Source organism: Thermobia domestica, chromosome 5, assembly GCF_964235325.1.
Source record: "Thermobia domestica chromosome 5, izTheDome1.hap1.1, whole genome shotgun sequence".
In the NCBI taxonomy this organism is placed as follows: domain Eukaryota; kingdom Metazoa; phylum Arthropoda; class Insecta; order Zygentoma; family Lepismatidae; genus Thermobia; species Thermobia domestica.
Genome location: NC_137458.1, coordinates 164,417,121 through 164,440,263, shown reverse-complemented (window position 1 = coordinate 164,440,263; position 23,143 = coordinate 164,417,121). Strand labels below are relative to the sequence as shown.

The 23,143-nt window shown below is 37.9% G+C and overlaps 1 protein-coding gene across 6 annotated transcripts in view; it reads right to left on the bottom strand.

The window, feature by feature from the left end:
- LOC145686237 (uncharacterized) overlaps positions 1-23,143 on the bottom strand; it is a 196,514-nt gene that overhangs the window by 52,381 nt on the left and 120,990 nt on the right. For all 6 annotated transcript variants that reach the window (XM_081759322.1, XM_081759323.1, XM_081759325.1 and 3 more), the window contains exon 3: positions 13,947-14,239. In XM_081759322.1, the coding sequence (XP_081615448.1) occupies positions 13,947-14,239 (293 nt within the window). The remainder of the gene's footprint in view (positions 1-13,946; positions 14,240-23,143) is intronic.

The following is a 23,143-nucleotide window of genomic DNA, read 5'->3' as shown; positions in this document are numbered from 1 at the left end:
TTGAAAAACTATCTAAATATTCCTTCAAAGTTGTTTACCTCCGCAGTAAGCAGAACTTTCTAGCCGATTTTATTTCGCGCACGAACAATGGTGTGGAATTCTATACTAATGATCCTTCAGTTAAAGAAATTGAAGAATTCGAAGGAAATTAGTCAACCTTAGTTTCGCCAATTTTTGGAGTTCACCCTTGTTTAGTAAACCGTTAAAGGAACATCAAATGGAAGATTCTGAAGTACGGAATATTATCCAAGAAGTGCGGCGAGGCCAAAAGGCAGATAAATTCTGTCTCAAGGATGGAATCTTAATGAAGAAGACCCGAGGCAGACGAGACCATGGTTGAAGGATAGTCATCCCTAAGGAAATGGTGTATCCTATCATGAAGTATTTCCATAATGATGAGATGGGAGGATTTCATGCTGGGTATTCCAAAACGATAGCGAAAATAGCCTCCAGATGTACCTGGAAGACCCTATACCGTGACGTCAGAGAATACGTGAAAGGATGTCAGCGATGTCAACTCTGGAAGGACACCAACAGAAGAAAGCAAGGAGTATACTACAGTAGGAAGGTTACTACACCAAACAACAGTTGGTATTTGGATACCGTTGGTCAACTCCCAAATTCTGGACCTTATCGTCATATCCTCGTCATTACGGACGCAGCATCACGGTTCGTTATGCTTCAACCTTTGCGTTCTTTAAATTCCAAGGTTATATGCAAACAATGAAGTTGTTCATGTTAGTTGGACAACCTCAGAAAATCATTCATGATCGTGCTCAAGTGTTCTGTAGTCATCATATGAAGCAATTTCTCTTCAGTTTAGGTATCCTGGATGTGAGTACAGCACCGTACAATCCTAGCAGTAACCTTTGTGAAATAGTGAACAGAGTGCTTAAGAACATGCTCCGTGTTTATTGTAATGAACATCAAAATAATTGGGCTGAACTGTTGGACAGAATCCAATTCACCGTAAACATCAGTAAGAGTGAGAGTACGGGATACGAGCCATCCGAATTGTTTCTTGGAAGAAAACTTTATACACCTCTCGATGTGTTGTGGGAAATAGATTTCGACGAGTTAACTAAGGCGACGGATAAAGAAGAAAGGTTGAGGAGAGTCATCATCAACATTGATAAAGCATGGCGTAGAAAGGAGAAATGTTATAATAAAAATAGAGAACCTTGTAATTATTCTGAAGGTCAGAAAGTATTGGTTAAGAAGTTTCAAAATGCATCATTAATGAAACATTACACACCTAAGTTATCCCTCTTATTTTATGGGCCATTTGAGGTCATTAATAAACCTACTTTAAACATCTTTTGGTTAAGAAAATGTGATCAACCTAGTGTTATCATTAAGAGACATATCAATCATGTAAAACCTTACGTTGATAATAATAATGAATCTTAATATGTATATGTTCTCTTGTAATCATTATTAGAAATAGTGTGTGGGTTTATTATTTTTTTCTTTGCAGAGAGAGGTATATCTTTGTCACCCAATACCTTGTAAAGCAGGCTTGGCAATAATATGTAAGAGGGTTAAGTTTATTGTAAGATTCTGGAAAACTGTAAGTAGAGAATTTATTTTTGGTCAACAATTCATATTCCATTTATTGTGGACTATTCCTTTTGTAGTAAGATTAGAATCCTACAAAGAGGGGTAGGATATATTATGTAACGTAATAGTCCCAATAAATGTATTTTTGTATGTATTTTGTATAAGAATATTTGTAAGAGCGCAAAAGATAAAAACTACATAGAGAGAGAGATAACCTATATTTGACTGGCCTATGTCTGAAGTGTACTACCATCTAGTGGGCAATTTCGGTACTAGGACGGAGCTAGACCGTGACGTGACGAATTGCTCTCACTTTGGATTTCGCAGGTAAGACGTAGGGTCAAGTAATAGCTTACGTCTATATACAGGTTAAAATATATAAAATGTAAATACTAAATTCCTTTTAGATATAATGTAAATGGGAAAGGAAGTATTAAGGTATCATCCCGACATAATAAGGTCTCATTTAAATGTATATTTTTGGTAATATTAACCTTCTAAATTTGAACCTGCCACTAGCCCATATGCATACTGATCATTTGTGCTCACATTCAAAATTTTTAATGTTGTTATTAGTCTTGAGTATTCACGAAATTTATGGTTAGGATTTATATAAAGGATACCTTATTTAAATTACTATTTCGGTATTGCATATCTATATTACTTGTTGTTCATCGTTACGTATTCACTATTTGCTATTCAACATGTAAAAAAAGCGATTTTTTCATGTTAATGAATTTGTTGCTTTACAATTTGTATTATACTTCACACGATATTAACTAATAACCTGTGTGCTGGCTTCCGTCAAATTTATAGAATTTACTAGAAGCCAAACATGTTACAAGTCCATCTATTTGTCAGTTCCTCACCTTCGTTTTGTTGTGAATAACATTAAGCACGGTTCATCTTCATACGAATCATGATGGATTGAATTGAATTTAATGTTCTTTTAACAATAGCTACATTACATAAAACGAGAATTAGCAGCTTTGCAGTGAGATACAGGAATAACCACTTTTTCTTTTTTTTTACAAGACATCTAACCCTAGTCCAGGTACACAAAAGTCGTGTGCTTTAATCAGTCAATCACAAAAACGTAATGCAGGAAGCAAAACTTAAAGTTTTTCTAAACGTTTATTTTGCTTTCTTTTCAAGAAAATGCATATTAATTTTGTCATTTATTCTAGAACTTGTATGAAACTATGAAAAATCTTACTAAGAGAATCATTTGTCATATACATGTATTATTCTATTATCTTATTCTATTCAATGGGAGATTTCTTCTCGCATTGTTCCTGTTGTAAGAAGAAAAGGTAATATAATTTTGACGGATCTTTTTCTCCTTTTTCTTGGATATCATAAAAATACATTATTGCCCTAATTTATTCGAAAAATACTGGGCACAATCATAAAATCCAGTCTTGTAAATAACATTCTTTTATAGCCTTTAGAAACATATCTTACTTCAACTTATACTAAAGTACAGATACACAAAATATGTTCCGTTGTTGTTTAAAACATATCTGGAGATTCGTGGCCTGGAACCCCAATATTTTTTCCTTATCACTATCAACTGGTACGTACATTATCTAAGTAAATAAGTTGTTTCTGATTAATTTTCTGCGTTAACACAGTAAATGAATTGCTAATTTTTTTTCACATCCCATCTCATTTAAGAATACAATTTGCGGAGAAAAAATCACTATTTAAATAGTAAAATAAAAGCCGCAATATATCGCAATGATATAGATGACAGACGACAATTATAATTGGGTTCATGATATAATCGAGGAAAATTTGATTATTAAATATTAATAAATAATTTGCATTTTTTAATTTGTGACATCGTTCATAGCAATTAGTAAGAAATCAAATACTATTTTTAAACAAAAAAATATATGAACAGCAACTTATCATAAGATTTGAATCTTACAAATGTTATTCATGAATCAAAACTGGATCTCCCATACAGACTTACATTTGACGTCAATAACACCAGATCATTACTTCTCTTTACAGTAACAATGATACTCAGTAAAAAAAAGCTAGTGTTAATTCAACACAATATCCCTGTGTTACCCAAAGACAATTTCTTTCTGATAAACAGAAAATGACTATGAGAGGCATAATAAAGTGTGTCATAAATGACTATTCGAGAGAGAATAAAATGCTTACGAGAAACGAAATATAGTTGGGAGGAAGAGAAACATCGTGGATTTTAATATTACGATTTGCCAACCACGGGTTCTGAATAAAAAAAAAGAGTTTCGGCAAATGGAGGTTCGTTTCGCCAGCCCCCCCTCACCTTGGAAATTCGAAACAAAGCCTATGCCAATCGTTTGTACAGGCATGTACCGCAAAAAAATTTGTTTGTACCACTTCCGCTACACAGTTATATATAACGTTTAAAGTGGGGGGTTGAGAAAACGGCAGTCCCTCACCTTGGAATTTCGAAACAAAACATATACCAATCGTTTGTACTACGTTTGTACCGGAATGTACCGCAAAAATTTTCGTTTGTACCACTTCCGGTACAAAAATATAAGAGTTTTAAATTGGGGGCTGTGGAGACGGCTGCCCGCTAGTTTAAAACTTGTATATCTTTGTACCGGAAGTGGTACAAACAAAACTTTTTGCGGTACATTCCGGTACAAACGCAGAACAAACGACGTTTTATTTTGAAGTTCAATAGTTGGTTGCTGTGGAAACGGCAGCCCCTAGTTTCTTTTTAACGAAAGTGGTATCCACCTTTGCACTCGAACAATAAATCCCCAGATCTCATATCGAGTACCTACTGTGCCCCATCCTTAACATAGGTGGCATTTCAACTCAACTTAGAAACTGAAGAAAATGCATCGAACAAAACCTCGATTATTGTTCTTACCAGATATACTAGTTTCATAAAAATCCCTCCAAAAATAAAGAAGTTATGATTACTTATAAATAGGGATTGGCTTATTAGACACCCTGTATACAGATACATAGATAAATATAAAAGAGATAGATCGAGTATAGATAGATAGATAGATGCAATGCCAATAGGTGATATCACCAGATTCAATATGCAAATGCGGCTCTTGAACTTTTACCCTTCTCCTTCCCATCACAAAGCTTATTCCTATGCTCCTGAATATAATTAGTCGTCCAAGTCTATCAGTCTATCAATTTGAATTTAATCTGTAGAAAAACTTAAGGAGATATGTCATATTTTCCTGAAATGACAAACTGCAGTTCTATAGGTGCAACACTTGAGCTATGCAATGGATATATATGTTTTCCAATTCAATTAAATTTATGTTGCATAACTCAGTTCTAATCACATACCGTATCCTGATACCAACGATAAGAAATGTTGTCAGGGGCGTGAAGGTTACGCAAAAGACATGCTGTTAATAAGATCTATTTAATCATTGCGTATCTTCTTTCCTGTTACTCAAAAGCTATTATGTTTATCTTTCCCTGACCTTTCACAATTTAGCTGAGATAATAAAGCAGTCGTAGATAACCTCAAAAGTAGTCTGATGATGAGGAAGATCTTTCCCTACACATATTTATAGGAAGTTATATTAAGATTCACAGTTCTTGCACCCAAAAAGTTTTACTAAATTCAAACCAATTATAATTTGGATCCCTAAACGAGGAATACCCTCGTAAACACATCTTTGGCTAGCATTATAAACTAAGTAGCAGTGTCACGTATACACCACATGAGGGAGTTTAGTGTACACTGTAAAAAAAATGAGGTGTTGAAACAACACAAAATGACTACCACCTTAGCGTGTTACTTGTGTGTTAATTTAGTACCAAACATTTTTTTTGTAAGTGACTAGCCCGTCCGGCTAGAACCCTGTTAGAGGGTTATGCCCTCTCTTAGGAAACTGAAGTATGGAAATAGTAGCTGTGTGTGACTTTGTGAGGGTCTCAGAGTTCTGTATTAAAGCTTATTATAACTATCAAAGACTTAATGACCTTTGCGGGCTTTAACATCAGGTAGGGAAAGGGTGGCAGTTGTGGATGGATTTATTGTGCAACATAGGATGGAAAGATGAGCGGAAGATGGTCATGAATTAGATAGTCAGCAAGTAACTCCAGGTCTAGTGCATCAGGAGGTAGTGTGTAGCAGTACAGAGTATACAGGAGTGAAAGCGGTGGATGGAAATATCGAAATGCTGCTGGGTGGAGTGCCATATGATGCATAGTTGTCAGAAGTAAAGGATGGTGTGCTTCATAACGATTGTGTATATAGGTGAGACGTAACTTTTCGAGATGAAACTGTAGAGATGGAAACTCAGTGCGGTTGTATAACTCTGCTGTTGGGCTAGGTAACTTAATTCGAAATGCAATACGTAGTGCATGCCTTTCTAAAATTAAGAGTTTTTCGTAGAAGGAGCGTGCAGCAGCCATCCAAGCAGTGTGACCGTATGTTAGAGTCGGTCGTAGGAAAGCTTTGTAGGTATTTAATACTGTAGTAGGTTTCAAGCCCCATGTTGTTCCGGTTAACCTCTTTAGGAGATATAGTCTATTGTAAGCCTTGGCGGTGATTGTTTGAAGATGAGGTTTCCATGTTAGATTCTATCGAATGTAATGCCCAGGTAGGTCACTGTTGAGCGTGCCTGTATCGGTGTATGGTTGACATGAAGCGTGAGGCGGTTGGGATTTCGACGAACTCGTGAGGTTTTCTTAGAGGGAATGAATACAATCGCCTGGGTTTTTGTGGCATTAATATTAAGTTGCCATTTATCACACCAGCGGAGGATATCGTTAATAGCTGTTTGCAAAGATTTGTTTATTGATTGGATAGTCGATCCCAAAGCAAGGAATGCAGTGTCATCGGCGTACTGAAAAAGATGGACTTTATCTGGTAGTGGAGGCATATCAGCAGCGCAGAGAATGTATAGAAGTGGCGATAAAGCCGATCCTTGAGGAACTCCGGATAGCAGAAAAATAGGGTGTGATAGGCAGTTGTTAATAGAAACATAGGAAAGGCGACCCACTAAAAAGTTGTAAATCAGACGGATATATGTGAGTGGGAAACGGTGCCGTATTAATTTATAGATAAGTGCTAAGTGCCAAACTTTGTCGAACGCTTTCTCGAGATCAAACAGTACAAGACATGATGGCTTGACGGAATTATAATGATGTGTGACCATAGTGGATAAGCGAAGCAGTTGGTCGTTGATAGAATAGCCTGGTCTAAATCCTGCTTGATGGATGGGAAGAAGGTGGCGTCTGTCGATGTATGTGTGTAGACGTCGGACAAGAATGCGTTTTAAGATTTTACTGAAGGTAGACGTTAATTGTATTGGACGATACGATGATACACTTTCAGGTGGTTTGTGAGGTTTTGGAAACATTAACGTCTTTGAAGTCTTCGACTGGATAGGAAAATAGCCTGTTCGAAGAATGAAGGTAAAGATGCTGGCAAGCAGAGTAAGCAATGGGAGCGGACTTTCTTTGATATGTCGATAAGTGATATTATCGAATCCTGGTGCACTATTACGTTTATTTCGAACAACAGTGATGATGTCCTGAACTGTAATTGGTTCTGTCAAAGGTTGATTAAGTGGAAGAGTATGGTGTGGATGAGGCTGTAAAGAAGGAGATGAAGTATTGATTGTGTCTGCTGGATGGTGATAAGTAGGAGATCCGTTAGGTGTGAATATTGTTTGAAGAAAATCAGCGAAAGCGTTGGCTTTGTCTGTATCTGTTTGAATGCGAGATTCCCCTTGTAATAGTTGGTAAGGTGTTTTGGTGTACTTTCCACAAAGAGCGTTAAAACGTTTCCAATACTTCGTCGGATGATTGACATCAGAGAGAGAATTACATGTTTTAACCCAACAGCGTAGTTTGTAAGCACATATGTAGTTTTTGACCATCCGCTGAAGTTGCTGATAATGACGAAGTGATTCAGGATTGCCAGTCCTTTGAAAATCTCGATAAAATTGTCGAGAGCGAGTAACGAATGTGAGATATTGCGGAGGTAATGTAGGACGGTATGGTGTGGAGGTAGAAACTGGAATGAATAGAGAACTTGCCTCCTGAATTGTGGTGGTGAGATTGTCTATGTGAGTTCGTCTTCTGTAGTGGGTGGTTGTAATGGCTCTATAGCTGTCATGAGATGAGCTCGATACTGATCCCAGTTTGCTTTGCCAAAGCGGGGACTAGTGCGCTGGAAATGATTAGAGGAATTCATACTAGTTGTACGGAGCTGAAGTTTAATTGGAACATGGTCACTGCCGACTGGATCAAGAACATCGATATGTACTTGGGAGACTAGATTAGCTGAAGTAATGGCGATGTCCGGAGTAGTTTGTGAGATGGGTCTTGTATGTTTAGGCCGATTATGAATGATGCCAAGTGGATGAGTTGCAATGAAGTTTCGGAATGCGGTTCTGTCGTGCTCTGATCTACTATGCATGTTCAAATCGGCCATGATTATAAATCGTTTATAATTATCAGAAATATACTGAACAAATGAGGTAGGTAGTGGATGGCCGGGTCGGATATAAATGGTGGCAACAGTGATGGCTATGTTACGGAAGTATAATGTGAGTAGTAGGTACTCAGGAAGACCAGGTAAGTTACAAAGATGTCGGCGTGATGGGGCACGATGAGGAAAACCCACAGCTGTTCCCCTATTAGCTCGTTTGGACGGAAGGAAGCTATCCTGTCTGATTAGTGTGTAGCCAGCAAACTGACAAGAGATGGATGGAGTAAGGAATGTTTCATTTAGAATAAAGACTGTGGTTCTTTCCTCTAGTAGTAACGCTTCGAATAAAGGTTTGTTTTTGTGAAGTGAACGAATGTTAAGAAATATAAACGTTAAAGCCATGATGAAACAGACAATGCTAAACTGTGGTTTCCAAGCGAGAGGTATGGAAATATACATTTGTCCTGAATAAGTCGCATAAAAATTAACATGGAAAATCTCTCGCTGCATGAGTAATTTGCTGTAACACGTGAGATCGATGAAATGGTTGAATATTTTGTAAGGTAAGTGTGAGAAAAGAAAGAAGATTTCGCACTGTTATAGGTGAGTCCATAGAAGGAGGAGCATCAGTGGAATAATTGTGTGTGCGCAATGGTACTACATATTTTGGATGATTTACTTCAGGAGCATGTTTGCCTTTGCATTTATAGCTATATGTCGGATGTGCTTCGTGACAAGTAGAACAAGTAGGTGGCCGTTCTAGATTTGGACAGACACGTGTTAAATGCTCGCCAGTGCAGTAACCACAGACGTTGGTGTTAGTACAGGTGGCGGTAGTGTGTTAATTATAAGCCTGACATTTTTCACAACGAACAGGCAAGGGAGCAGAGGAGCGAGAGGGTTCGACACGATGCTTCCTGTTATATATATATGCGCCATTTGTTAGTAGACTATCTATGGTGTTTTGTGATGATGTTAAAACTCGAACCATGAATGTAGGGCCTGTAGCGTTACGGATCCGCAGAACTTTCTGAAGAGTGTGTCCTTCGTAGGTTAGTTCCTCTTGAATCTCTTCATCGGTGTAGGAAGGATCGACACCCCGAATAACCACAGATAGCAGTGGTGTACGTCTTGGAGGAGGCATTTGTTTTTGTTTAGATGCATTAAGGCTGCTAAGTTGAGCATCTTTGCCAAACATATCAATAGGCACTTTGTTCTTAATAGTGCTGAGTAAATTAGGATCCTCTGTTTTAAAGATGAATCCATTTCTAGTCTTGATAATTTCTTTTAACGAAGCTCTAGGGAGATATTTGCGAAGTTGTATGGCGACGTGTTTCTCGTTCGCGAATTTAGTGTCGAATTTCGTCAATAAAAATGAATAAGTTGTTGCAGATGGTGGACTGGAATAATCAGAAGCTGCAGATGGTTCGGTTTCCATGTTGTTGGTACCTATCTCAATATCCAAAGTTTTATGTGGCTATTTACTAGGTGGTGAAAGCTGCAAACGAGTAGCATAGCTAGCTTGGATTCTTGAAGAGAGTGATGCTACAGAGTTAATGGAACTTTGAGATGCGCTCCTGGTACGAGCAGTTAGGTCTTTTGAACGCTCTTTTCGTTTTTCCACCTTAGTCGAACATCCGGAAGGTCCAGAAATGAGGCCAGGTAACTTGTGTCGACCGGTTATGGATTTGCCAGTGTCTACACCAGAGTCCGCCATCGTGAAAACCGCCTGCTGGGCTAAGCCCAAGTATGAAATGATACCAAATAAACCGTAAAACCAAGAGGTATAGCAAAGTCGTCAATAGGTAATATCAGTTAGGCGTGTTAGCCTCCGTGGAGGCTTCAAATCAACTCGACGGTTGTTTCTTTGACCTCAAAGAGGCAAGTAATCCAACCTTATATAGATGTTCGCGATTTAACCAAAGGGAATGGAAATACTAAAGGACTTGCTTATTTTTCTCCGCCAGTTACGGATACCCTATTTTTTTTTTTTTTTTTTTTTTACCTGGTTAGAGATTCCAGGTGGCCAGTTCGAACCAAACACGTCGCCTTCCGAATACATCAGCAATAACTCGGTACTACCTGAGAGAATTTGCATTGGTATTTATCGTTTAATATGAGCAAAGCTTTGCGAAATATATTTGGCACTTATGCCAAGTAATGAATAATGTTCTATATTTTCCGTAATCGATCACAATAATATTGTTGTAAACCTGTGGATCGTCTGACAACACTTACTTAGGTAACAGACCTGCTATCTTCTGTTCATAAGTGTTAAGGCACTTGAATAACAGATAAAGAAGATAGATGGAAGCACCGCTATCTGTGTAACTGTTGTCAGATGATTCACAGGTTTACAACAATATTATTGTGACTGATTACGGAAAACATAGAATGTTATTAGTTATTTGCCACAAATGCGAAATATATTTCCCAAAGCTTTGCTCATACCAAACAATAAAAAACGACGCAAATACTCCCAGTCAGTAACGAGGTATTTCTGATATGCTCTGAAGGTGAGGTGCTTGGTGTTAAATTGATACACAAGTAACATGCCAAAGTGGTAGTCATTTTGTGTTGTTTCAACACCTCATTTTTTGTTGTGTATATGATGTTTGGTTTGGTTGATATTTTCTCAATTAGTCTAATATTAAAACCACAAGTGGTTGTAGATTTCTACCATTCCCGGTTTTGGTAGGCAGATTAAGGTGGAGATGGAATATATTCTTGGGACACTTAATTAATATTAGAAAACTGATTCTCGTTATCTACTACCGTTGTTAATCTATAGCGATCAACCTTAAAACCGGAAGTAATTTATTTTTGTCATTTCCAGTCTGAGTCCAGTTAGATGATACCTATTCTTGAAACGCTAAATCGATTCTAAAGAGCGGCTTCACGGTAGGCCTATCTCTAATCATTTTCACTCTATGTAGATCAATATTGAAACCATAAGTTGTAGTGGACTTCCATTACGTCTGGTTTTAATAGATAATTAACAATGGAGATGAAATATATTTTTGGGACGCTTAATCGATTGAAGCAAGCTGCTTCAAGCTATCTATTACCATTTTTACTCTATAGTGAACTGTAACATTAAAACCAAAAATGATTGATTTCTACCACCTTCCATCAACTTTGATTACCTCCATCAGTGAACTAAGAGAAAATGTATCTATTATAAATTCAAGTCTCTGTTCGTTTATCCCTTCGAAAATCCGTGAGCACTCAAGACGTACTCTAAGAAGGAGGTATTCCTTGTGTGTCTGTCAAACAAAAGAGCTTGGATAATAGCAGCTATGTTTGAATCCCACTGATGCAATTAACCCCACCGTGAACCTAAGACTTACTATGAAGTGATAAATGTACTCGTAGAATTCTTTTGTTCCTGGACAACGCCCTTTATACCGTTGCTGATGTAGATGATAACAAATATATCTCCGATCGAACCAATGAATAATGGAATTATTACAAATATCAAGAGCTATTTTCTATCCAAAACAGTTTCCTAGGTGGTTAATGATGCTAAAGACAAGGATCAAATTTGTGTGAAAGGATTTTGAAAGAATTTCAACATAAAAAAAGGTCATTGATAGCATTGTTTTTTCATGAGCAAAAATTTCACAGTCCTATATCAAAAAAGTTTGGAAAAAGTTTTGCAGTGAGATTTCTTGCTCCAGTGGCTTCAAATCCAAAAACGAGCTATCAAATTCAAGACAACACTTTGTTGACCTGAAAAAAAATCTGTTGGATTTGGTGATGTAGATCAGTGCTATTCAATCTTTTTTTTCTCGCGTACTCCTAGACATAGTTCGCCATCCAATTATGTACCTTGAAGGTGTTTAAAATAAATCGGAAAGAACTTAAAACACACTTGGTCTGTTGATTAAGAAAGGGGACAAATAGAGACCCAACAAAAAGACAATCAGTATACCAATTAAAAGACAATTTACAGAGGGATGAAGCACATTCGAAAAAATTAACATAGGAAATTTCAAAATTTTCTCCAACTATGATTATTCAATAAATGTTGGAAATATGCTTATTTTTACGATTACATACCCCCAGTGTTACGCGTACCCCGGTTGAATAGCACTGATGTAGATCACGCCCATATGGACGAATTACTCCGATCGAATTCATCAGAACTCAGCAATGCTCTTGAAATGGAGAACATAAGCGAAAATAATGAAGAGGAGGAGCATAGTGTTGAGCCAATCGAACACCTTTTTACAACACAGCTAACAGAATTGTTTTAACATGTTGATAATGCAACTAGAACTATTGAGGAGAATGATTCAAACACAGATAAAAGTGCCAACGTTTCCAGGGAAATTAATAATTCTTTGGTCTTCTATAAGGAACTGCGCAGAGAGAGGAAGAATTCTGTCCGTCAGATGAATCTACGTCAGTTTCTAACAAAACTTCAAATCCACCAATTTTCATCCTACGGATTTCAAGAGAGCAAGGAAGTGATTCGGTTCATCGGGACCAATTCATGTATCACGTGACTGTGGCCTGTCACCTTTCAACACACAAGGGATGCGCACGAGACAATATTTGTGGCTGTCTCGTCTCGAAAACGTGCTGTAAAACTGATGTCTCGACTCGAAAAATGTATATTTCTCTATTGGAAGAGCCGTGTCTCGACTAGAATTTTGTCAGGAAAATCCTGTCTCAACTCGTCTCGTGCTCATCCCTACAACATACATATCGTACATTTTTTGTATATTTATACAGATAATAAAGTATTTCATTACAATGATTGACATTGTTATTTTCTCCCTTTCAAACAACATCCTTCAGTTACACTTATTAAAATAAATTCACTTTGCGCTTTTTCATGTTACGCAGTGATTTCATAGAACGAATAATCGCTTAATACGAGGGATAGCTTTACTTTGTTGAAGAAACAACAGGGATTAACTTATACAACATAAAGTTTTATTTGAAAAAAAAATGGAACTGAATGTGAATAGAGTAAGAACTCAGGCCTACAATGAAGCTGCTAGAATGGGCGGAAAATTTAATAGGTTAGCAACAGAATTTGAAGATCAACCAAGAACTTTTACACACATTGCAACTCTTATCTTCCTTTTAGCGGTTATGTGCTTCTGCCGTGAAGTCAAATAATTGAGAAACTCCCTTTACAAAGTGAGACTTAAGATATTCTTTTGAAAAGGTCCGCAAAAGATGAAAATTGTGATGATTCTCATTTCAGTAAACTCACCACCACCTCTGCAAAAATACAATGGACAGTCATCAAAGTAGGCATCCGCTTGGATGATGACCTCCTCGTTCGACGTGAATCGTTTTCCACTGAGCAAGTTTGGAAATAAAAAAGTCACTAGGAATCAAATCCGGTGAATATGGTGGATGTTGTAATAATCTAATTTTAATTCTATAATTTTCGCAGCGTGCACCCGTGATCTTTCTTGATAAAAGAGAAGTTTTTCTTTCCCAAATGTGGACTTTTTTCTTGATTTCTTCTCTTAACCGGTGCAATAACGACGCATAACACTCTCCATGCGTCCTTTTTCCAAGTAATTAATATAGATGATTCCACGTACAGCCCAGAAACTATGTCCATCACCTTGTCAGCTGATTTCACCGTCTTCGCCTTTAAAAAAATGTTTCGACTGTTCCTTTGTTTCTGAAATGTAGTACTGTATCCATATCTCGTCCAATGTTACATATCGACGCAGAGACTCGTCGAGTTTGCAACGAAAAAGCACCAAATTAGCCACCAAATCGATCACACAATTGCGTTTATTCTCCACTGAGAGCAAACTCGGCACTCATCTTGCCGAGATGTTTTTCTAACGCAATTTTTCGTGCAAAACTGTACCTTGTAATATGACTGTGTGTTTCGCGCACTTTGACTCGTCGATCACTCAAAACCCATGATATGGTTATCTAAAACTAACTATTAATGTTATAACACTACTATACTTACCAGAGGGTCTATAGCAGGACTCCCTAATAAAGAGGATTCCACCATCGGAAAGCCAACCAAGCATCTTCTCCACGAGTGCCGTCACTTCCGAGTCGCAGAGGTACATCAGGAGCCAATTGGAGAAAATTACATCAAAGCTCTTTTCTGGCAACTCTAGTTCCGTGACGTCAGCCTGTACGAAAGTGATGTTTCCCATGTGTCCATGAGCACGACGGTTTGTCTCTACATAAGTGGCCATGAAGTCGACGGCAGTAACTTGTGATGCTTTTGAACCCAAATACGCAGTAAACCTCCTGTAAAAATAAAAAAAAAATAAATAAACAAATAAAAAATCAATGACCCTGTAGTCTTTCAAATATATTATTCAGCTAAAATGAATTTCATGATTCAATTTCATGTAAATCCCAATTGTTAGCCCCAATATTCGCTCGATATGGTTAAATTTGAGTGCATACAAATTTAAGAAAATTGAAACAACAATGATAAATTTGTATTTTTTTTTTTTTTTTTTTTACGAAATAGTGCAATAGAAGAAACCAATATAAGCATAGGGAAGAATTCTCGCAACACCATCAGCAGAAAGGAAAATAAAACAATACGCGAAAACAAAGAGAGCATTTCAAGAACGCACATAAGCAAACAACTGTACTATTTCTAAATGAAGTTAATAACAGTGTTGATTTGTATAATACATTATATCTTTATAATTCTATGCAGAAGGTTATTCAGTTTATATTGGACCAATTTTGAAGAGTATTCACCTTGCGAGAAATCTTGTAACCGCCAACGATGGTATTTTACTACAACTTCCAGCACTGTAGAGTATCGAACGAGATCGAAATTTTCACTATGACAAACTCCGACGAAGCACGGGCAAGGTAATTTCGCCTCACTCCTCCCTGTTAGCTTTCCAGAGACCAGTGTAAGCGGACGCTGATGTCGAATAAAGCAGCAGAAATACATTGGATTGCCATCAGGACTTTCTATAGGAATGTCTTGAAACGAAAAGACAAATTCCTAATTTCCATTCTATTTCCTTATGAAAATGCGGGAATGTTCTGGCACTATGAGTTGAAGCTTCCCTCATATGCATCTTCGTCATCTTATTGGCGTCCGCATTGTACAATTGGGAGGTCGATCGGAAAAAGAGATATCATAGAAAGCAACGCACGCAGGATTTTTTTCAGGAAGGGGCAAAACACATACAAATAAGCAAAGTCGGGAATATACAGACTATGATGCTCATAATACTTCATGTGAAACAATTATTATTGATGCATATTGCGTAACATTATGAACTACAGTAAATATATTATACAGTGTAAAAATGTAATAATGAAATCCGGGGTTGTGAAAATAATAGTTAATAGAAGAATCGTTTAGGAGTCGAGAGAGGTATCAGGCATTTCTTAAGGTGACGACTTTGGAAATAGTTATAGGTCTCGTTACTATATTATCGATCTCGTATAATCTACCACATATCAAAAATAGTTTATGCGGATTATATAAGTTTACCAAGAAAGCCATTTAATCATGCTTTGGCCAACTTTGATTTATGACAAACAATGTCTAATTGCACCGAAAAGCCTAAATCCGCCTCTGCCTCACACTTAGACAAGTCTAATATGTTTTGACATGTATTTCGAAGAACTGATCCCCTTCAAAAATCCATGGAGAAGCAATTTGTCCTTCGCTGCGGGTGCCCATGATCATAATGATTTCTATTTATAATAAGTGAATATATTATTTTTGTTTTTTGTCACCACGTTTTTTGTCAACCTTATTCCTTGTATAAATGAATGCCGTAACAACCATAAACACGAGCGGGATACATTTCTGGCAGTAGCAAAGTTTCGGCATGCTTTGGCATCGCTGACACGATAGATAAGCACCCCAATATGAACACCAGCAGTGAGATGAATGTCCGAGGGTTGTTTAAAAGTTTACATCAAATCTCCTACTTTTAAAATTAATTGTTGTATATACATAATTGTACCCTCAAACGAAAGCTGGAACTTTCTGCTTTACAAATATGTTTTGTTTTTCAGGTCACTCCACTGACAACAACACAGTCATAGATTAATGATGCACTACATGAACATCCAGTTAAAACAGCATGTAGTCATCGAATTCCTGGCTGTGAAAGATGTGACACCCATCAATATTCACCATCGCATGAGTGCTGTGTATGGGTAAGAATGTGTGGACATTAGCATACTGAGGAGGTGAGACTGTGCGCACAAGCAATCCAGCAATCGTGTCTCCATGACAAGGACTGCAGTGCACGGCCAATGTCTGCATCCACTTCAAAGAAAGTAGGATTGTTTGATGCACGTGTTCGCGGTGATCGGAACATTAAGCAGAGGCTGATTACAGACTTTACTGGATTTCACTCGGAACAGTGAATCACATCATACGAGACGAGCTTGGGTTTAAGAAAGTGTGTTCAAAGTAGGTTCCACGTCAGCTTACAGCGGAAATAAAAGAAGCCCGCCAAAATGCGTGTGAACAAAAGTTGGTCCGTTTCAACACGGAAGGAGAAGTTCTCATGCGTCTCGTAACTGGGATTGAGTCCTGGGCTCATCACGTTGAGTCCGATACTAAACGCTTGTCTATGGAGTACAGACACCCATCCTCTCCCGCTCTAAAATATTCAAAACACAGTCATGGGCAAGGAAACTCATGGTCACCATCTTTAAGGATAGTGAAGCCGTAGTGCGGATTGATTTTTTTTTTTTTGGAACGTGGCGCCAATGTCAACTCCGAATGCTATCTGCAGACACTCACGAAGATGCGTGCACGTCTGGGTAGAGTTCGCCCTCATAAAAATGACATCCTTCTGCACAACAATACAAGGCTGCACATAAATCAGGAGACCACCGCTACGTTGCAGAAGCTCCAATTCGGATATATTTTCCCCCACCCACTTTACAATCCTATGTAACTTTTAGCTGTTTTTAAAGTTTAACGAATACCTGAAAGTGTAGGTTTCGCATCCGACATGGAAGTCATCAAGACAGTGCGTACGTGGTGTCGTCAACAACTACCTCCGTTCTTCATTGACGGCATGCAATAATGTTGGCGCAAGTGCGTCGACGCAGACTATATTGAAAAGTGAAAGACATCTAGGAAAGTATAAGTTCAATCATTCGTTTGATGGTAAAATTATTCACGTATAGCGATTTTTTTAAAATAGAGGATTGGTAGCAAAACTTATTGAACAGCTTTCGTATGGTTAATCTATTATGACGACTGTCTGCCGTTTGCATAGTGCTTTTCGAATGGTTTCCTATGGTTCATCATTCGTTTTGCAATGTGGACGGGAGCAGGTGATATATTTGGGACTTACGGTGCACCTCAACCGGAGCCGTTTACGAATGCTTGTGTTCACATTTGAAGATGTCAAATTGAATCGCTGTCTCTGTACGTTGGGCGGTCGGTAGATTTTGCTCGTACGCCAATCAGAAGATCCTCTGCAGCACTGCAAGTTTCACTTTCCTTCGAGGCCTCTTCCTGGTACTTATCGTGGGAGAAACGATAGACTCGCAACGCACTCCTTCCTTGTACAGCAGGCCACAATAGGTTTCGCAGTAGTCATCCCCAGTATAAAGGAATTATCCCGACACTGTTTCACCATACGTATGTAAAAGAAAAAAGTCGTGGAAAAGAGCCCTGATATACCCTTTCCTGCCAGTAACGGTTTAATTTAGGCGCCATCTGACGACACTTACCTATCTAAAAGTCAGACGCACTACTGCTCAAGAAAGCAGACATGTAGTTCTAGCGTCATTCCCCAAAAAGCAGTAGCGTTCCTAATTTGGTTCGATAAAAAAAAAAAGAGAACCTTCTCTATTTGCGTGTGTTCGAGTAGGATTTTAAGAAACGGTTCAGACTATCCCCAGCTTTCGTAATATAACAATTTAATTGCACGATATTTATAAATATTTAATTTCGTTTTATTGCTCATTGTAAATATCCTATGGTTGTTATTTTTATGTATTTACACGAGTATTTGTGAACTATTTTTCATATGTGCATAATTGAAAGATATAACTTTAAAAATAAGAATTAAATTAATCATCTAACACGTAAGTGTAAATTTAAAATCTAGAAAAACAAGTAATTAGCATAACTGATTTATTCAGACATTTTGCAAATACTTTTCAAGCATGCATATATATATATATATATATATATATATATATATATATATAGTTTTTTTAGTAATGGCAACACTGCTATACATACATTCGGGAACAAACCAATCCATTATAATTCATACCAGCGGTAGGTTAGATGCCGACCCTCCCTCAAACCACGTGAACTCGCCTGCCTGCGCAGCGCCAGCAGTTAGAAGGCAGTTCTGAGTGATTGCTCGTGGACTACAGTCACGCTGCGTGAGTGCTCGCTGAATACAGTCATGTTTACAAAGCAAGATCAGAGGAGCTGGTTGAAAATTGAATGCGCTAAAGGTAGGAATACAAAACAGTGCTACGAAGTATTGCAAGATATTTGCAGTGCAAGTGAATTACCATACCGTACAGTAGCAAGGTGGGTCAAAGCCTTTAATGATGGACGACAAGATGTCAGACATGCCTCGCTCCGGCCATCCTCCTGTAAGTGAAGAAGATGTGCAGAAAATGAACGTCTTAGTGCTAGCGGATCGGAACGCCACGATTCGTCAATTGGCCAACGATACAGGACTAGCGCCTTCATTTGCTGAAAATTCTGAAGCACCTGGGGTTGCGTAAAATCACCCAAAGGTGGTTTCCACATGATCTGACTGAATAACACAAGTAGTTGCGATATGATGTCACTCGAACACACTTGAAGCGGTATCAACGTGAAGGTGAGGCCTTCTTACGGCAGATCATTGCTATTGATGAGACCTAAGCCAGAGCGTATCAACCACAGCTGAAACGGCAATCAAACGAGTGGCATCATCCTGGGTCACCGACGAAAATAACAGTTCGGAAAACCCCAACCTATGTGAAAGCTATGCTCATCATTGTATAGGACTGGGATGATGTAATCATAAACCATACCCTCCCCCAAGGACACACCGTTAGTGCAGAGTACTACTGCTTTTTTTTTCAAAACAATCTGCGAGCAGCTGTAAGACGAAAATGACGCCACTTCCTGACAAACCCACCTATCATTCTACATGACAATGCAAGCGCACTTTCAGCAGGTGCTGTCACTGATTTGTTGCATCATTGGGGCTGGGAAGTGCTGTGTCATCCCCGTATTTTCCAGATTTAAGTCCCTGCGACTACGACCTCTTCCCGATGATGAAGGAACCACTTCGTGGGACACTTTTCCGTACAGTTGATGATCTCTTAGGGGCGACCGATCACTCCATCCGCACTATCCAGATATTAGGCATTGCCAACGGCATCCAGCGGCTTCCACATCGCAGGGAACGCGTGATTCACAATGCTGATGATTACATCGAGGGCCTGTAAAACTTCGAATATTGTAAGTACTGTACTTCTCATGATATACCGTTGTTGCCGATACTAAAAATCCAACCCTTGTATATATATGTATAGCCTTTCGTCGTATTATCGGCGATCGGATTCATATTATCGATACATATTTGACGGCGTTGCTGAAATTAATTAAGAAATAAATTTTAGTTTGATTTGTTCAATCCAATGGAGAATAGTTACAAATGTGATCCCGTCCTACAGCCTTTAGCTAATACCTGGAAGCTTGGTTCTATAAGCTAGATGAATAGTATGCCGTTTAAGAATTTTCAATTTATTGAAGAGAAATGGAAATATGATAATTTAGGTAGGTGGCCCACGTCGGAACGGAACGAAGGAGCACATTATAAGTATTGCGAACAGTATTGGGTTGTTATCAGGGAGGCATCCGTAATTGAGAGCTATCAATAGGACATTCAATTCAGACAGGTATATGCTTTACAAATTATTTCTTTGATATATGGCCACCAAGTACAAGTAAAACAATATTCGAAGATGACAATGAGGTTTAGCGTGATAGATGCCGTGCATGAATATGAAAATTGAGAAAATTTGGACTCTTCTGAACCCGACAGCATTAGAGTAGAATTGAAATGGAATTGTCATTTGTTACACTATTTAGAAAAGAGTCTGTACAGAGGAAATTTATTTTTTGAATATTTCCGTGAAGGAAGGCGACCTCGGCGTATGGGAAACAAGTGAAGGTTAGAAGGAAGTGTTGAGATATCAGCCACACGGAAGGCTTAGAAGAGCTGATAAAGTAAAGCCTTGAAGTGAATATCGGAATCAATATTGGATGAGATAGCAGGCTATTCACATTAAGATAGACTAGATGATTACAAAGAAAATAGAATATGAAGCGGAAATAAATAAAATGAAAGCCTAGAGGGGTGAAGTTTGAGCGTGAGCAGTAAGCACTACTCTTTATGAAAAGAATTCTCAATATTAAAAGAATTAAGACAGGAAGGACGAGCTGTATTAATGATTCAGGATAAGATTAACAACTCTTACTACTTGGTCGTCCATACTTACTAGAAGTACAAAACCTGCTTGATGTATAGGAAAGAGTTTGTGTTGAGTGAAATGAAGATGAAGTTTTGTGTCAATAACGAGTTCAGGAATTTTATGGTATATGGACTAGTAAAGATGTAACGAGTCTCTTTGGTTAAGAGGGGGCGCGGTGGCTCAGTGGTAGAGCGTTCACCTCTGGTGCTTGGGGTCCCAGGTTCGATCCAGCTTGCGCCGTGTGCACTTTGTGGTGGACAAACACCGTGCTCGTGGGTTTTCTCGGGGTTCTCCCGTTTCCTCCCAATTTCTTCATTCCACCATTTCACTCATCTCTCATCATCACCGTCTCCTTTAGCCTCACCGGCATAACTGTGGGACGTAAAACTTAAAGATTTCATTTCATTTTTTTTCTCTTTGGTTAAGAGAAGAGAGAGAGAAAGAGTAGTACATATCTTCCATTCGGGTGGGATGTCAGCAATAGGTAGAATGAAGTAATGTGTAGGAAAGCACCAGAGAAAGACAATTAAGAATTTCCTAAATGATCAGTGCCAGGAGTTTAATTGTGTTTCCGATTTACAACAAAAGTTATATTACAGATGTTAACAGAAACAGTAAGATGATTCTTAGAGAGAGAATATGAGCTTTTGGGAGGTTTTTGATGTAGGACTGACAAACTTAAGATACCAGCAGAAAACGTTCGAGTAAAACCCAACAGAAAAGGATTAACACAGTCGGGAAATGATTGCAATATCTTCGCTGTCAGTTTGTTCGTGTCAAGTGGATGGTTGTCATGTAAAGGTAGATAAGGTGTGTGGATATATTGATCGGTCACAGTTTGAAATCCTTTCCAATATTTAGTGAAAAGACTCAGCTGAACTCACCGAGTTTCGTATATTTATAAGCCTTAAGATAACTTCTCAGTCCCGCAACCATCCACAAAAGTTTGAGGGGCATAAATATGTTGCAGGGGCAAAAGTCATTAAAAATTTTTAACCACTTTATATTAATAATTATTGAGATTTTGTACTCGTGGTAAATCATAATTTTGATTATAAACCTTCACTCAAGGTACCTACTATAATAATAATAATAATAATAATAATAATAATAATAATAATAATAATAATAATAATAATAATAATAATAATAATAATAATAATAATAATAATAATAATAATAGAGCTCCTCCGTGGCTAAGCGGTTAGCGTACGCGCCTTTGGCGCGGGAGACCCGGGTTCGATTCCCGGCGGGAGCTCATGTGGTTCGGATTCCACGTTAATCAGTAGGTCCACGTCTCATATAGCCTCGCTGCTGAACGGGACGATAAACTCAAAATTAACTCAACTCAATAATAATAATAATAATAGATATTTCAAAAACGTTTAATGAGCTATACAAAAACTAACACTGCTGTTATACTTAGATTCCTTACAAACTTCCTATAATGAAATCCTATTTATTGAAGCATGTTGTAATTCAGGATTTTTAGTAGTGTAATGCAACTATTAATTTTCTTTATTAACCTTTTTAAGTGTTTTTCCTGAAATTTCTTTTGTCTCAAATGCCAATAAATATCTTATCCTTAATCTGGGCAAGGTACAAGTGAAGGGCTCTTAATATTACTTTTACTAGAGCCAGTCTATTCCTTCCACCTGTGCCCTCGGAAACTATGCAAACTATATTCCGGCCCCACCCCCGCCTACCCTCTGAAGGATGAAACCCTCCCTTTGCTTTGGGGGAAGAAGTGAATGACCTCAGCTGTGTTGCCAATTTGTCATTCAGTCGTTTCGTCTTGACGAGTGAAGATCGTAGGCTACTTAGAGTTGCTAATAAGGCAGAGCACATCGAAGTCCATGAAATAATCCATTGTGGCAACGCTTCCGCATCGAACAATTGAAAGATCGCGGCCGCAGCAACTTGTTCCTCCTCTTTCGAGGGAGGTACGGGAAATCACATATCAACAACAGCGTCAGAAGGGACATAGTTGAGATGGAAAGGCTCTAATTTAGTGACTTCAATAATGGAGATCGATTAGATTCAGTAAGCATGATACTCTTTACTATTTAAAACTATTTAATTAATAATATCCGTCGAACCTATTTAAAATACATATTTAAAGAGAATGAAATAAAAGATACGGACCATCGCACTAATCTTCCTTCTTTCCATTTATTAAATTAAATCAAGTTATGTTGTACTTATTACCAAATCATTTATTTACGAAATATTAATAAAATTATAATAGGTGTTTTCACAAAATTTTGAAGAAAACTCACCTCCACGGTTAAAATACTTTTCGTTGACTTTTCACTTGAAACGATATGCGTCACATTGTAAGTTATTATGTTTATTTATAAATATGAACAAAATCACATGAGTATCTTTTTTTTAGAAAATTATAGAAAAATTCACCTCAAGAAAAATTATCTTTTATGGATATTTTCAGGAGAAACGACTCACACCACATTAGACGGTTCTTTATGTAATAGGAACAATAGATTGAGGAGTTTTTGAGGAAACCTTCCGAAAAATTTAGATTTAATTTAGCATCCCTTTCAGCAGTGAGGCTATATGACACTTAGTCATACGGTTTAACGTGAGATCCGAACCACGTGAGCTTCTGCGATATTTCTGTAAATTGTGTTGTTCCTTCGAAAGACGCGCTCTTTTCTCCACAATGTGGTGGTTGCATTGTAATGA